Source organism: Macrotis lagotis, chromosome 8 (genome assembly GCF_037893015.1).
Source record: "Macrotis lagotis isolate mMagLag1 chromosome 8, bilby.v1.9.chrom.fasta, whole genome shotgun sequence".
In the NCBI taxonomy this organism is placed as follows: Eukaryota; Metazoa; Chordata; class Mammalia; order Peramelemorphia; family Peramelidae; genus Macrotis; species Macrotis lagotis.
This window is the reverse complement of record NC_133665.1, coordinates 104,082,190-104,099,215: the sequence shown is the minus strand read 5'-3', so window position 1 is coordinate 104,099,215 and position 17,026 is coordinate 104,082,190. Positions and strand designations below refer to the sequence as shown.

The window sequence follows — 17,026 nt, the reverse complement described above, 5'->3', positions numbered from 1 at the left end:
GCTTCCCAGCCCTAAAAGACACAAATTATGCCCAGGTAAATAGTCTTGCCTTTCACCATCCCCCCCTCTAAAGCTTGCTCTGTTCCCTCAGGTCACCACAGTAAGACCTTCTAGTGTGTACATAATCTGTAGTTTTTGCCACAAATTGGCTTCTGCCCCCAAGACTGTTGATAAGGATCCCTAAGTTTTAAACTGAGGTGGGGAATTCAGGAGCAGAGGCACAAAAGAATCTGACAATATGCCAGGATAAGTCTGGTGCTTCCTTCCTCTAAGATGAAATGTTGAGACTCAGAAGGAGAATCCATGTCTCTCCCTATGCTCTCTGATTACTGTCTCCTTTCTTCTTCAGGGATATTGCAAGATTCTAAGAACAAGAAACTGGACCCCTAGTTAGGGTTGAGAGTATCCTTCTGGAAGCTGGTATTCCTAGAAGTCCCTGTACCAGCTTGGGCAACTACTGTATTATATACCCTCAGCGCTGAAAAAACAAAACAAAACAAAACAAAACAAAAATAAAACAGAGTTCAAGCAAGAATTCAAAAGAGCTCTGGCTGCCCCAGGAGGTCTGTCTATGTCTGACTTAGGGCTCAGACAAATGCAAGGGCCAGAGGCCTACATCTTTCTCAACAAAATGAACTTAAAGACCTGCCTCCCGGACATATGGACACTCAGCCTGTCATCCACCCAAGTGCAGGCAAAAAACTAACCCCTCACCCAGCTGCCCCATGGCAGGTCTGGTCCAATGCTGGTTACTTCTGCCCATGACTGACTATGAGACCCTGACTTAGTCATGTCCCACTTCTAGTCTTTGTTTCCTTCTCTTTAAAATGAGGGGCAAAGCAGAATCCTTGGGGGAAATTTTTTTATGGACAATGAAGGTCTCATATCTCAAATATATAGAGTATTTTTTGTCAAATTTATAAAAATTTGTAGACTATTCCTTGATTGATAAATAATAAAAGGATATGAACAGGTACTTTTTGAAAAAAATAAAATCATATGGTCATATGAAAAAATGTTCTAAATCAGAATGATTAGAGAAATGCAAATTAAAACAACTTTGAGATACCATTCCCACATCTATCTGATTGGATAAAATGATAAAGGGAAAATAGACAGATGTTGGAAGTGATGTGGAAAAATTGGGACATTAATTGTTGGAACAGTGAATTGATCAACCATTTTGGAGAGCAATCTGAAATTATGCCCAAAGAGGTATGGAACTATGTATATCTTTGACCCAGTAACCACTATCAGGTCTGTTTCCCAAGATGATAATGGAAAAAGGAAAATAAGCTAAATATTCTAAAAGATTTATAGCAGTTCTCTTTGTAGTGGTAAAGAACTGGAATTCTGGGGATAACCATCATGTAGAATGACTAAACAAGTTGTGCTGTATGATTGTAATGAAATACTATTCTTATTTGTTGCTGTTGTTCAGCAATTATAAAGATTTGTTTAATTAAAGAAAATATGTAAATTTCAAATATAAAATATATTCAACATAATTCTCTGTACATCTCTCCAAACTAGGTCCTTATAGGTCTAGGATTTCTCACTGCCCCAGTGTAATCATCTGGGGTGTGCAGCTTTCTGTTGTGCCATGAACTTGGGTATGATTTGCCCACATCTCCATCAGGATGATTCTGACACTCCGAAAAAGAAAATTGAATGTGTCCAGAGACAGACCTCACTTTTTTTGAAAACCAGTGCAGTTATCCTATTTCCAGATTTCCCTCCAAAGATAAATGTGGGTGTTGGCAGTTCTTCCACAATTTCAAATCCTTCACTAAACTCATTTTGCAAGTTCATCCTTAGTCCAGTTACAAGACATTATCAGAAAAAAAAGCCTTTATATTGCAATGCCTTGAAGAGACTGCTTCCTCTTCTCAGATGCATTGTCAGGATTCAAAGGTTTCTTTGTCAATGCAAACATGAAATCCAATCTTTGCTAAAAGGATTCCAAAACCCTTTTATATGTAGCTTAGTGTTGGATTAACCTTCCTTTTCTATTATTCTTTCAGAAAGCTGTATTGCCAAAGGAGAGTAATCAATTTCAGTACTATTAAGAGTATCCCAATTTTGCTAATTCAACCAAAAAGATCCCACTTTCAGTTCCAATGTCAAGCACTGAATAATCCAAAGGGATCTTGCATTTTTCCAACCACTTGTTTAATTGGTTCATACTTTCTTCTCCAAACCATGTTTCTCCTGAGCCTACATATTTGTGAAAAATATGCAATTTTGTTTCATGTTCAGGATTCCAAAGCTCTTGGATTCCCAGGGCTAACAGCTCGAAGCCTCCTTCCTCCTCCCCCTCCTCCACAAGCCTGGCCTGTGGCAACCCCAGAAAACCTGGCCTGTGGCAACCATTGGAAGTTACTATTTGGAATACTCTTCTGCTGAAGGAAATGAAGAACCAGTTGATTTTATTTAATTTTTCTTTATTCACAATTTTTAAATAATATGCTTTTAAAATTTCCCCCATTTTAAATAAAATTTTATTTTTTTCTAATTACATGGATAGGTAGTATCAACATACATTTCTGAAAAATTTGAGTTTCAAAATTTTCTTTTGTTCTCTCTTCCCTCTCCTTCCTTAAGATAGCAAGAAGTCTGGTGTAGGTTTAAACATGTATAATCATGTTACACAAATTTCCATATTAATGTTGTAAAAGAAGAATCAAATAAAGGGAAAAAACACAAGAAAGAAAAAACCAGAAATAAATTTTTAAAAGTGAAAATAGTATTCTTTGATCTGTATTCAGATTCCTTAATTCCCTCTCTGGATGTGGATGTCATTTTCCATCATGTCTTTTAGAAGTGTTTTAGATCACTATATTGCTAAGAAGAACTAAGTCTATCATAGTTGATCATACAGTGCTACTGTTATTATGTGGTTCTGCTCACTTCACTTAGCCTCAGTTCATGCAAATCTTTCTGGATTTTTCTGAAATCTGTTCATCATTTCTTTAGAATCATAGTATTCCATTACATTTATATATCATAACTTGTTCATCCATTCCCCAATTGATGGACATCCCTTTAATTTCTAGTTCTTTGTTATTACAAAAAGTGGAAGCAAGTTAATTAAGAAAAATATAGACTTACATGAAATAATGGAGAGTGAAATGAGTAGAACCAAGAGAATGTTATATATTCAATAATAGCAGTATTGTTTGAACTGTGAATTACTAAACTATTCTCAGCAAGGTGAATGTTCAAATGAACTACAAAAGATTTAAGAAGGAAGATGTTAGCTCCAGAGAAATCACTGGAAAAATGGAAGTATGCATTTCACTTATATAACTAAAATATTGGCCTTCTCTAATGCTGGGCTGGGAGGGAGGAGGGAGAGTGCTTGGAACTCAAAAATGGAACCAAAAAAATTCAGATAAGTTCTCAATAAAAATAAAATAAAATGAGAGGCTTCTACTAGTTGATATTTATATTCCCAAACTGTTCTTAATCTATAATCCTCTGTATGTCCATAATTGAAAATTATAAAATAAATAGTTATCCTCATTGCTAAATATTGTTGATTGCATCAGAGACACTTGGTTCTATCTTGATACCATCCAGTTTCCAACATTTAAGACCATCTAGTCTTTCTCTATGCTCCACCTTACAGGGACCTCTTAGGAGCCTTGAAAACTCTACCTCCTTTTCTATTACTGTCCAGGCTCAGTGACTGGCACATGGCGGGTGCTTAATAAATAGCTATCCACTGCTTAATAGATATCATCCTTCAAGTCAGCTAGACTAGCAGACTCTGTCATTTTGGATTCTCCACTGTCCCTCCCCCCACAAAGCCAATCTGTTGGTACATCTTGTACTTTCTCCCTTCAAAACATCCAGCACATTCCATGTCCTGAACTCTATTTACAGCCACCAACCAGTTCAAGACTCCCTCACCACTCGATTGAACGATTGCAATTGTCTTCTTTTATTCAAAATTTATATCTTGTTTTTACTTTGATTTAATTTCCCTGGTAGCTCCCTGTCCCATGCCCCAGAGAGCCCATATAACAAATAATTTTAAGAGGGTAGCAAAGATTTTAAATAATCAACAAAACTGATTTTTAAAATTGAAAAACATCTGAGAAAATAGAAGTAAATTTTTAGACCTGTGAACCGGAAAGGAAGGAAGCAGCTTTCTCATATTTTTTCTTAAAGGTCAAACTCATTCTTTGTAATTTTGAAATAGTCATTTTTCTTTTATGTTGTGTATTTTCCTCAGCACTGTCCTTACATCTGAACAAATGTGTTCCTGTTCAGGTGCAGTGCTTAGAAGAAAAGCAGTCTCAGTTTTTCTGAGCTTCAATGATTGACTTGTGGTCCTTCAGAGACCCATTATCAACCTCCAGTTTCATTTATTTATTTATTTTTAGGTTTTTGCAAGGCAATGGTTTAAATGACTTGCCCAGGGCCACACAGCTAGGTAATTATTAAGTGTCTGAGACCACATTTGAACTCAGGTCCTCCTGACTCCAGGGCTGGTGTACTATCCACTGTGCCACCTAGCTGCCCCAAACCTCCAGTTTTAGAATTGACTATTATATCCTTGACTAACCCTGGAAAACCATTCCCCTGGTGGCTGAGAGGGAGAATGCTAGATAAACCAGCCATCCCGGAGATTTGGCTGGCACCCTGGAAGATGACTACAGGAGTGCCTGAAGAATCCTCACTGACTTCTACTTCTTCCAAGGACCCTGCCTCAGGGAAGGGGCTCTTCAGCTATACCTGGTCTATTTCCCACCAAGATTTCTACTTAGGGGTGGAGGTGAAAGGTGGGAAGGTTCCTGTACTCTTTCCAATAGGAACCAAAGAGATGGCCACCTGTTGACATCAATCTTAGGATCCTAATTCCACTGATGCTGGGAGCCCTACCCACTAGTTGGGGTAGAGCCAATGTACCACCTGCCACTCTGCCCCGTCTTCTCCCCCCAGCAGCAGCTTGAAGTCCTGCCCATCCCACTTGGACACTTTCTTTTCTTTTCTATTAAAAATTTTTAAATTAATTTATTTTCTGATAACATGCAAAGGTAGTTTTCAACATTCATCCTTTTACAAGCTTTTGAGTTGCACATTTTTTTCCCACTCCCCCTACCCTTGCCCTCTCTATGGCAGCAATCTGATACAGGTTATATGTGTATAATTCTGTTTATCATATTTCCATATTATTCATGTTGCAAAAAGAACTAAAATGGAAAGAAAACATAGAAGATTTAGTATTTGCTTTGCATAGTTTTTCTCTGGATGTGGGGGCATTTTCCTTAGCAGATAACTCAGTATTATCCTTGATCACTGAACTGGAGGGAAGAGCTGTATCCATCCCAGCTAATCATGTCACAATGCTGCTATTAATGTGTATAATGTTCCTCTGGTTTGACTCACTTCACTCATCATTAGTTCATGCATGTTTTTCTTTCCATGTTTTTCTGAAGTCAGGCTACTCATAGTTTCTAATAGAACAATAGTGTTCCATCACATTCATATACCATAATTTGTTCAGCCACTCCCCAATTGATGGGCATCCCCTCAATTTCCAATACTTTGCCACTACAAAAAGAGCTGCAACAAATATTTTTGAACAAGTGACTCTTTTCCCCTTTTTTTCTGATCTTTGGGATATAGACCAAGTAGTGGTATTGCTGGGCCGAAAAGTATGCACAGCTTTAGTGCCCTTTGGACATAGTTCTAAATTACTCCCAAATAGTTGGATCAGTTCACAACTCCACCAACACTGCCTTAGTGTACCAGTTTTTCCACATCCTTTCCAACATTGATCATTTCCTTTTTTTTTTTTTTTTTGTCATTTTAGCCTGTCTGATATGTGTGAGCTGGTACCTCAGAGTTGTTGTAATTTGCATTTCTCTATTCAATTAAGGACTTGGAAGATTTTTCAAATGACTATAGATGATTTTAATTTCTTCATATGTTAAGTTTGTTGCTATCATTTGATCTTTTATCCATTGGAGAATGACTTGTACCCTTATAAATTTGACTCAGTCCTCTAAATATTTTAGAAATGAGTCCTTTATCACAAATACTAGCTGTGAAAATTGTTTCCCACCTTTCTGCATTCTTTCTAATCTTGGTTACATTGGTTTTGCTTGTATAAAACCTTTTTAATGTCATGAAAATTATCCATTTTGCAATTTATTATGTTCTCTATCTCTTCTTTGTTCATATACTTCTTCTCATGTCATAGATCTGAATATGGATTATTCATTTTCTTCTAATTGACTTATCTCCCTTTATATCTAAATTTTGTATCGATTTTGACTTTATCTTGGTATAGGATGTAAGATATTCATCTATATCAAATTTTTTGCCATACTTTTTCCAGTTTTTTCAGCAGTTTTTTAAAAATTTTATTTATTTTGAGTTTTACAATTTTTTCCCTAATCTTATTTCCCTCTCCACCCACCAGAAGGTAATTTGCCAGTCTTTACATTGTTTCCATGGTATATACATTGATCCACATTGAATGATGAGAGAGAAATCACATCCTTAAGGAAGAAACATAAAGTAAAAGAGATAGCAAGATCAAACAATAAGATATCAGGTCCCCCCCCCCAAATTAAAGGTAATAGTCCTTGGTCTTTGTTCAAACACCACGGTTCTTACTCTGGATACAGATGGTATTCTCCATTGCAGACAGCCCCAAATTGTCCCTGATTGTTGCCCTGATGGAATGAGCGAGTCCATCAAGGTTGATCATCACCCCCATGTTGCTGTTAGGGTATACAGTGTTTTTCTGGTTCTGCTCATCTCCCTCAGCATCAGTTCATGCAAATCCCTCCAGACTTGCCTGCATTCCCATCCCTCCTGGTTTCTAATAGAACAATAGTGTTCCATGACATACCTATACCACAGTTTGCTAGGCCATTCCCCAATTGAAGGACATCCCCTTGAATTCTATTTGCCACCACAAACAGGACTGCTATGAATATTTTTGTACAAGTGATTTTTTACCCTTTTTCATCATCTCTTCAAGGTATAGGCCCAGTAGTGGTATTGCTGGATCAAAAGGTATACACATTTTTGTTGCCCTTTGGGCAGTTTCAAACTGCTCTCTAGAAAGGTTGGATGAGTTCACAGCTCCACCAACAATGTATTAATGTCCCAGATTTCCCACATCCCTTCCAACATTGATCATTGTCCTTTCTGGTCATATTGGTCAGTCTCTCAGCAGTTTTTGTGTCAAATAGTGAATTCTTATCCCAAAAGCTAGAGTCTTTCATATATCAAACAGTATGTTGCCATAATTATTAACTACTTTTTCTTTTGTAGCTAATTTATTACACTGATCCACTTTCCTATTTCTTAGCCAGTACCAGTTAGTTTGTATTTTTTTTTAATTTAAGGCAATGGGATTAAGTGACTTGCCCAAGGTCACACCGCTAGGTAACTATTAAGTGTCTGATGCCACATTTGAACTCAGGTACTACTGACTCCAAGGTTGGTGCTCTATCCACTGCACCACCTAGCTACCAGTTAGTTTCAATGACTACTACCCCATTTGCCTTGCAAAAACCTAAAAAAAAAGTCTGGGACTGTAGAGAAAGGTCTTCACCTGGGCAGACATTAGACCTTTGATGTATCCCCTGGGTTTGCACCCTCCTGGGTTACTGCTCAGGATCCTTTTTATACCCAAAGGAAGGAGAAAGGAGACCCTAAGGGGGTCTGGAAGGTGGGAGCCTGGCATGGTGGAACCTCCCTGCTCTGCCATTTTCAACCTTGGGCAAATCACCCCAGCTCTCAAGGGCTCAGCTACAAAATCTCTAAGAGGGCCAGACCAGAGGATCTCTAAGGATTCTTTCACTTTTAATTCTATAATTCTTAACCATGGCAATATTTGTAAATTTTTCTCAGTCAAGTTGGGGAGTAAGGGGAACAGCTGAGAAACCCAAGGCCCAGCAGAAGCACACTCAAACCACTTGACTCTTGTTGGTTCTCTTTCCCTTCAGAAACAGTAAATTCGGGGTGGCTAGGTGGCATAGTGAATAGAGCACTGGCCTTGGAGTCAGCCTTTGAACCCAGGAGTACCTGGGTTCAAATCCGACCTCAGACACTTAATAATTACCTAGCCCTGTGGCCTTGGGCAAGCCACTTAACCCCATTGCCTTGAAAAATCTAAAACAAACAAAAAAACCCCAGTGAATTCTGAGGTTCTCATCTTTGAAGACCAGCAAGAAATTTTCATTCATCATGATGAAAATTCCCCAGATCTCTAGGGCCAGATGTACTTATCAGGTAGGAAACCCCAGCCCCTCAGCCCAGGAGATCCACTCTCAGCCTCCCTTTCCTCACTCTTCATCCTCAGAGCCCCACCCCAGAACCTGCTAACAAGTCCAGGATCCAGCCAGAACCCACTCAACAATCTGGTCAGAAGATGGTAGAATCAGAGTCAGAAATGGGATTTGTCTATAGTCAGTAGGCTGAAAGGGGCTACCAGATATCCTGGGCATGTCCTCCAGGTAAAAACAAAAAAACAAAAAACCTTCTCCCTCCCTAGGGATGCCACCTTGATTCCTCCTACTCCCATACTGTATCTAGCCCAGGTACACAATTTCAGAGATAGGTCACAATTCTCATTCATGCTGCAGGAAGATTTGATCTACTTCTTTCTCTCAAGTTCTTCAATGACAGCAGACTAGATTGAACTGTCTCTGAAAAAAGGTCTGGGATGTTTGTGTCCTTGGGATTGTATCTCAGGACCCTAGGCAGAGCTTCTTTTAGCATATCCTGAGTTCCCCAGCTCTCACCTAATTGGAGCTTCACTGCAAAGTTGCTTCTACCTATAGGGACCCTTCAAGAGTTACTACTTTTGAATGCCACCCCCAACCCAACTCAGGGCTGACAAAGGAACACGAACTTTACTTGTCACAGCCCTGGTGACTACTCTTTACCATGGAAAAAAAAACAACTTGCCCTCAAACAGTTTATAGTCTTTGGACTTTGCTGGGGCCCTTACATAAAGTGAGTTTTTGTGGGGGAGGGGAGTCTTTCAAGCCCTGCTCTCTCAGACCTTCAGTTCATCCACTCTGCTCTTTCCAAATACAGGTGGAAACTCCTTTCAGCTATTCCATAAGAATAATGCTGATTTCCCCCCAACAGACCACACCAGACCCTTCCCAGCCAGGACCCTTACACCATGCTCTGGTAAGTACATTCTTTAACAATCTAGCACCAAATATCCCTCCCTCCCTTTTCCATGCCCCACCTTCTCCCTGAGCTCTGATTTCCGGAGTTTCCAGAGTAAGACCCTATAGAGTGAAAGTTCTTAACTTGGAGTTTGTGAACTTTTTTTTTGTTTTTTTTCCCAAGGCAAATGGGGTGAAGTGGCTTGCCAAAGGCTACACAGCTAGGTAATTATTAAGTGTCTGAGACCAGATTTGAACCCAGGTACTCCTGACTCCAGGGCCGGTGCTTTATCCACTGCACCATCTAGCCACTCCCGAGTTTGTGAATTTTTGAAAAATATTATAATTTTACCTGGAAACACTTTCCAGGAGAACATTGTATCCGATAATAGCAATATTGCTTAATGATCAAGTGTGAATGATTTAGCTATTCTCAGCAATGCAAAGATCCAAGACAAAACAGCAGGACCTGTAATAAAAAGCTATCCAACTCTAAAGGAAGATTTGATGGAGTCTGAATGCAGATTGAAGCATTCTTTTTTTATTTTTTTTGTGTGTAGTTTTGTCTGTTTTCTTTCACAAGACTAATATGGAAATATGTTTTGTATGACTGCACAGGTAAAACCTATATCAAACTGCTTTCCATTTAAGGGAGGGGACAAAGGAATGAAGGAGAGAAAAATATGGATCTCAAACTTTAAAAGCAAATTTTTGTGTAATAGTAAAAATAATGAAAAAATTATTTTAATATATAATTTATATACATATAAAATAATTTATTTCTTCTAATCCCACATTTTGTGTGTGTGTGTGTGTGTGTGTGTGTGCATTTAAAACATTATTTTCTGGAGGAATCTTTACCATACTGTACCTGCTTGCCAAATGAGTCCATGAATTAAAAAAAAAGGTGGGGCTCCTCTAGGAGAATGTGGATGACCCTCTCTCTATATTGGGCTGGGTGCCTCCTGTCTCAAAGTAATAGCAATGCCCCCCCACACACACACATTTTAAGTTGAAACTGGGAGCTCAAGAGACACAACACAGAAAACTTACTTTATCAGGATCAATGTGGTGCTTCCTTCCTCAAAGAGGAAGTGATGGGACTCAGAGGGAAGAGAGTCAAGTCCTTACCTGCTCCTCTGAATCCTTTTTCTTCCCCTTCCCTTCATAGATGATGCAGGTTTCTGAGAATAAACAACTTGACTCCAAGGAGGTCTTCCAGAAAGTACAACCAGTATTTGCCATCTTAATCTGAAGACAAAGGTGGTGTTTCAACCCAATCCCACCCACTATCAGAAGACTCAGTTTCAACCCCTCATCCATCCCTCCCCGGTTGGCCCTGAAGTTAGGCCCAGTGTTGGCTGCCTTTGCCCATGACTATGTGACCCTCACTTAATCACCTCTTCTTACTCTGCCTCCTTCTCTTCCTTTCCCTTCCCTTTGCTTCCACTTCATCTTCCTTACCCACATATGAACACTGTAAAATAAATGGATATTCCCATTGCAAATGTTGTGTTTGTTTGGTGAATTGGCAAGATTGGCTTGGCACGATCCAGGCCCATGACAATATGGTCCCTTTAGAGCTGGCCACATGCTCCATTTCACACAGGGCCTCTCCTACAAATCCCCAAAGTCTGGTGTCCTTGGCTGCTCAAAGTCTTTGATGATGTTATTTCCATGTTGTAACTCCAGTAGCCTCATCATCGTTCAGAACTTTAGTTTCCTAATTTGTAGGGTAGGGGTGATGACAATTGTCATCAAACTGCCACAGTGGTTTCTTATGAGAGAATCATGTTCTGAAAGGGACTGGGTGCCTCCATCAAAGAAAACTGGTTACCCTCCCCCTGCACAGGTCCAGCAGCAATAGGGGGCATTTTCCTTGTTTCCCTATCTTCACTCCACTTTGCCTCTCTTCACTTGAAATCTATCTGACCTTGCCTCCTTCTCCCTTACAGATGCTCTTGAGGTGATGTGGCAGAGAATTAGATTGGGAAGATCAAGGCTGTGGGATCTTCCATGACATTTATGGAACATAGTCTTCAAACTTCTCTTCTTGCCCTCTTATTCTATTATCATACTCAGAAACTTTCATATCTTCTTTTTCACTCCCTGCAACTCTCAGTTGGGCAAACACCATACACTCCTCTCCTTTCTTTCAACACCTTTAGGTGTACTCACACCTTAGTTCAAAAATAACCCACCTTCCACCAATCCTCCATTAGCAAGAAATGGAAACAATGGAATCCCATAACCTGAGAATGTAAACAACTTTGAAAAAAACCTCATGATATGACAAGATCTAAACAGAACACACATTAAACTGATTCACATTGAAAGGATATCAATCAGTATCTTATTCCATATACCCACAATGAGTTCTAAATGGATATTTGACATATATGAAAGGCCCATTAAAAAAAATTAGAGGGAAATGGATGAAGATCAAGAATAAATCAAGGATGTCCATTATCTACTATTATTTTACATATTGTTGGAAATGCTAACTATAAAAAGAAAAAGAAATTGAGGGAATGAGCATAGACAAAAAAGTTATAATTTTGTATGGGTGCCATGAGAATTTACTTTGAAAATCTAAGTTAACTAAAATTTAATTGAAACAATTTAACTACAGAATAAATTTTAAAAATTAAGTGATTTAGCAGAGAGAAGGTAAACAGAGGCCAAAGAAAAGCAATCAACTAAATGGTCTCAAAGTCTTAGCATTTCTGTCATTTACCAACAAAACTCAACAGGAAGGAGAAGAGAAATTGTATTTAAAATAACTACTGAATGTATAAAATACTTGGGACATCTCCCTGCCAAGACTATGTAAATACAATTATAAAATACTCTTTATGGAAATGAAAACAGATCCAAAAGGAGAAATATTTATTTCTCACATGTAGAACAAGTAAATAGAATAAAATGTCAGTGCTACTTGAATCAAGTTATTCAGTGCCAGAAAAATCAAACTACCAGAGGATTATTTTATAACACTAGGGGGAAAAAGGAAATTCATCCAGAACAAAAAGCCAAAATTCTTAAAGGAAATAATGAGGAAAAGTGGGAAGATAAGGGGTCTAGAAGTACATCTATTCTAAATATCAAATTATATGATACTTGTTTAAAATCTGAAAGGTCGATCAGTGGAACACATTAGGTAAAAAACACTCTAAATGGATATTTGACATATATGAAAAGCCCATTAAAAAATAGAGGGGGGAGCTAGGTGGCACAGTGGATAGAGCATTGGCCCTGGAGTCAGGAGTACCTGAGTTCAAATCTGGCCTCAGACACTTAATAATTACCTAGCTGTATGGCCTTGGGCAAGCCACTTAACCCCATCTGCCTTGTAAAAAAAAAAATAGAGGGAAATGGATGAAGATCAAGGATAAATCAATGATGTCCATTATCTATTAGTACAGTATTCAATAAACACAAAGACCACAACTATTAGAGTAATGACTGCGATGGCAGAAAAACTGCCATATTGCTGCTGGACAGCAATATGGCAGAAGTTAGATTTAGAGTAATATCTCAAATGGCATTCCAAGATTACCTCCAAATGGATACAATTCATCTTGGAGAAGCAAGGAAGAATTTCTCTTTTTGATAAATGGCCAAGGGGAGACTCTGTAAACAAAGGACTGGAGGACTGCAGAAAAGGGACATTTTTTAATTATGTTTTTTTAATTGCACAAACAAAAGAAAGAGCTAAGAAAGAGAAAGTTAACTGGGGGAAAAATTCTTTGCAGCAAACTTCTATTATATAAGACTCACTTAAAATATATAAGTAAATATATATAATGTATCAACATAATATATATTATATAACACATATTATAACATATAAACATATAAAAATACATATATATATATATATATATATATATATATATATATATATATATGGAAGGGACTGCAATTTAGAATAAATCACCCTTCCATTACTAAATGCTCAAAGAATATTAGAAGGCTAATCTCAAGAGGCAAAGTCTAAACTATAGCAATAGCACTATATATATGTATATACATATATATATATATATATATATATATATATACATATATATATATATAAAAAGAAATGAAAATTAAAGTATCTCTGAGGTTCCAGTTCATATGTATTAAATTGCCAAAGTTGCCCAGAAAAAAATACAAAAGTTAGAGGTTTGTGGGTAGAAAAGGCATATTGATACTCAGGTGATGGATTGGTGAACTGGTCCAACCATTCTGGAAAGCAATCTAAAATTGTGACCTCAAAATACTGAAATTACGCAAATCCTCTGACCCATCCCAATATACCTACTGGGCAAAAATCATTTATAAAAATGTCTATAGTAGCTTTTTTGTAGAAGAAAAGAATTGGAATCTAAAGGGGGGGGGAAACAGGACTTATCAAATGAATAATGGTAGAGTGAAAAATGGTATATTAGCATAATGTAGCATGAATGATAAAAGGGATGGTTTCAAAAAATCTGGAAAGACTTGTATAAATAATGTAGACTGAAATGAACAAAACAAGAAAAACTACTTATCCAAGAACATGCAAACCAAACTACTTTGAAAGACTTATGAATTCTGTTCAATGTAATAACCAGTCATGATTCTAGAGTACCAAGAATGAAATAAACTACACAACTCCTGGAAAAGAGATAATAGATTCAGGATTCACAATGATACATGCTTTTTTTGAACATTTAAAGTTTTATTGAACAAAAAAATAAAACATGGACTTCTGAATTCACAGAGCAAAGCAGCTCTCAGGCTGAAAGTGAATCTTGTGCTATGTAACCTGATTAACATTGACTATGGAGAAGGCATGGAATGTGTAAGTTATCTCAACAGCCAAGTAAAATAGGGTTAATTTGTGGGGACAGAAAAATGGGACCAGGTATCTAGATACATTGAACATGCTTCAGGTTCTTGTTCCCCTAAATTCAGTAGAGCTATACTGAATTCCATAGATTCCATAACTGTTACTATGAGAAATTGCTTCTTGGGAAAAGCTTAAAAAATTTCTTATTCCATTGAAGTACCATTCATTGAAGTACTGAATTTTAAAAATTCAGTTTTTTTATGAATGTGCCTACATGAAAAAAAACAATCAAAAGCAGAAACACCAATAATCAAAGTCCAGAAACTGGGCACAGAGATGAAGCCATGCATTTTTTCTGGCATTACTATTTCTGCAGTGACATTTTCTGTCAAAGGCAGTTCCTCTGCCTGGAATGTGTCTGACTCACCCGGGCAGGTGGGCCGAGAGGGAGACAAGGTCAGGAGCCTCAGAGGACGCAGGAAGCAGCTCATGCCCCGCTGCCTGGGTGGGCCGAGGAGGAGCGGTCACCGCACAAGAGGGCACCCCCCACGCGGGCACAGATGCCCCCCAGGCGCTGCGGGGGGCGAGCGGGGGGCTGCTGGGAAGCACACACGAGCATTCCACGACACACAAACATCACGACGACGACGACGACGCCACGTCCGCCCCCCCCCAAGCTCCGAAGCACCGGGGGCGGACCGGGAGGCCCCTCCCCTCCCCCTCCCCTCCGGGGACCCCCCCCCGGGAAGGAAGGGCGGCTCAGGGGGCGGAGAGGGGCGACTCCCGGGACGGGGAGCCCGCGTTCTCCTCGGGCGGGAAGACCGTGAGGGTGCAGGCCCGGATGCCCCCCAGAGACTCGGGCAGGTCGAAGACCTTGTGCCACTCGTCCTTGTCGGGGTCGTACTTCTGCACGATCTCCACCATGCAGCGGTTGTTCCACGAGTAGCCCCCCACCACGTAGATCTTGTCCTCGAACACGGCCACCCCCACGTCGCTCTGGCCGCGCAGCATGGCGGCGATGGGCGTCCACTGGTCCAGGGCCGGCAGGTAGTACTCGCAGCTCAGCACGTCGTCGTAGTCGCTGGTGCCCCGGAAGTGGTTGCCGCCGATGACGTAGAGCTTGTCCCCCACGGTGCACATGCAGTGCAGGCCGCGCACCGTGGTCATGGGCGCCTTCTGCGCCCAGCGGTCGGCGTCCGGGTCGAAGCACATGAGCTCCTTCTGGAAGGTGTCGTGGGTGATGCCCCCCGAGATGTACATCAGCCCCCCGTAGACGGTGCCGGCGTGGCCGTAGTGGGGCTCGCTCATCTTGGCCACGTAGCTCCACTCGTTGAGGCGCGGGCTGTAGCACTCCACGGTGGCCAGCTCCCCGGCCGCGTTGCGGCCGCCCACGGCGTACAGGTGGCCCCGCAGCGCGCTCAGGTGGAAGAAGGTGCGCTTCTCGTTGAGGGGCGCCACCAGCATCCACCTGTTGGAGCGCGGGTCGAAGCGGAAGACCGTGTCCACGGCCGTCTTGCCCTTGGTGTCGTAGTTGCTCTGGCCGCCCACCACGTAGAGGAAGTTGCCGATGACGGCGATGCCGTGCTGGTAGCGGGGCGCGTCCATGGGCGCCAGCGCCTTCCAGGCGTGGGCCTTCTCGTCGTACATGCGCAGCTCCTTGCTGACCACCAGCTGCTGGCGCAGGACGCCGCCCAGGGTGACCAGGTGCGTGCTGTCGGAGCGGATGGCCGTGCGCTCCGACTGCATGACGGGCTGCATGTAGGGCATCATCTGGTAGTTGCTGGCCTCCAGCAGCAGGTTGACGCAGGTGTTGTCGGCGCGCATGAAGTCCACGGTCTGCACGTAGTTGATGAGGTCCTGCGGGGACATGAGCGGGAAGCGGATGTTCTTCATGAGCTTGGGCGCCAGCTCCATGCGCGGCTCCTCGTGGCGCAGCCAGCGGCAGGCGGCCTCGAAGAGCTCCAGCTCGCCGCAGTGGCGCAGGCCGTTGGAGGCCAGCGCCGCGGCCAGCCGCTCGAAGGGCAGCTTCTCGAACTCGCCGCTGCGCAGCAGCGCGGGGAAGTTGCGCAGGATGAAGTTGTTGACGTACTTGTCCACCTCCGTCAGGTGGTAGGTGTTGGCCAGGCGGCCCACCTCCACGCAGTTGTCCAGGGACACGCCCGAGATGAGGAAGACCTTGCAGAAGTCCAGGGCCGGCAGCACCTGCAGGAAGCTGGCCGCCTCCAGCGTGTCCTGCAGGTCGTCCATGGTCAGGGACAGCTTGGCCGTGTAGATGAAGTCGATGATCTTCTTGAGGCCCACCTTGTTGACGCCGTGCAGCTTGATGCGCTTCAGCTCCTGCTCCTTCATGCCCCCCGTGAACATGGCCTTGAAGTAGTCGCTGGCCGAGGCCATCATGGCCCGGTGCACGGGGAACGCGTCATCGCCGTCGCCGGGCAGCAGGCTCACGTCGCACAGCAGGCCCTCCCCGCGCAGCTGGTCGAAGCCCCGCAGCACCACGGAGCTGTGCGTGTTGCTGCGGAAGAAGCGGGTGGCGCCGGCCTTGGCCTGCGCGGGGGCCGGCACGCCCATCTCCCCGCCGCCCGGGGCCGCCTTGGCGTGGGCCTCCTCGCCGGGCCCCGGGCCGCGCTCGCCGAGGGCCGCCGGGAGCTCCCCTCCGGGGCCGCGGCGGTCCATGCCCCGGTCCGCGGAGGGCCCGGGCCGGCCGGCCGGGGAGGAGGGGAGGAGGAGGGGAGGAGGAGGAGGAGGAGGGGGAGGGGAGGAGGAGGAGGAGGAGGAGGAGGAGGGGAGGAGGAGGAGGAGGAGGAGGAGGGGAGGAGGAGGAGGAGGAGGAGGAGGAGGAGGAGGAGAAGGAGGAGGAGGAGGAGGAGGAGGAGGAGGAGGAGGAGGAGGAGGAGGCCGCCGCCGCCGCCGCCGCCGCCGCCGCTCGGGCTCGCGGCTCCGCTCGGCTCCTCCGCGGGCGGGGGAGGAGGAAGAGGCGAGGGGAGGGGAGGGGGAGGGGAGGGGGCTGCGCCGCGCCGCCGCTGCGCGCCCGCGGCCGGGCTGGGGGGCGCCG

General features: G+C 42.8%; 1 protein-coding gene and 1 pseudogene across 1 annotated transcript; both read right to left on the bottom strand.

Annotated features, from left to right (window-relative positions):
• LOC141496522 (EEF1A lysine methyltransferase 2-like) overlaps positions 1-14,462 on the bottom strand; it is a 31,504-nt pseudogene extending 17,042 nt beyond the window's left edge.
• A 222-nt stretch (positions 14,463-14,684) lies between these two features.
• On the bottom strand, positions 14,685-16,692 carry LOC141495945 (kelch-like protein 9). The gene has a single exon (XM_074197867.1). The coding sequence runs from the start codon at positions 16,645-16,647 to the stop codon at positions 14,731-14,733; it is 1,917 nt and encodes a 638-aa protein (XP_074053968.1). The 5' UTR covers positions 16,648-16,692; the 3' UTR covers positions 14,685-14,730.
• Positions 16,693-17,026: the final 334 nt, after the last annotated feature.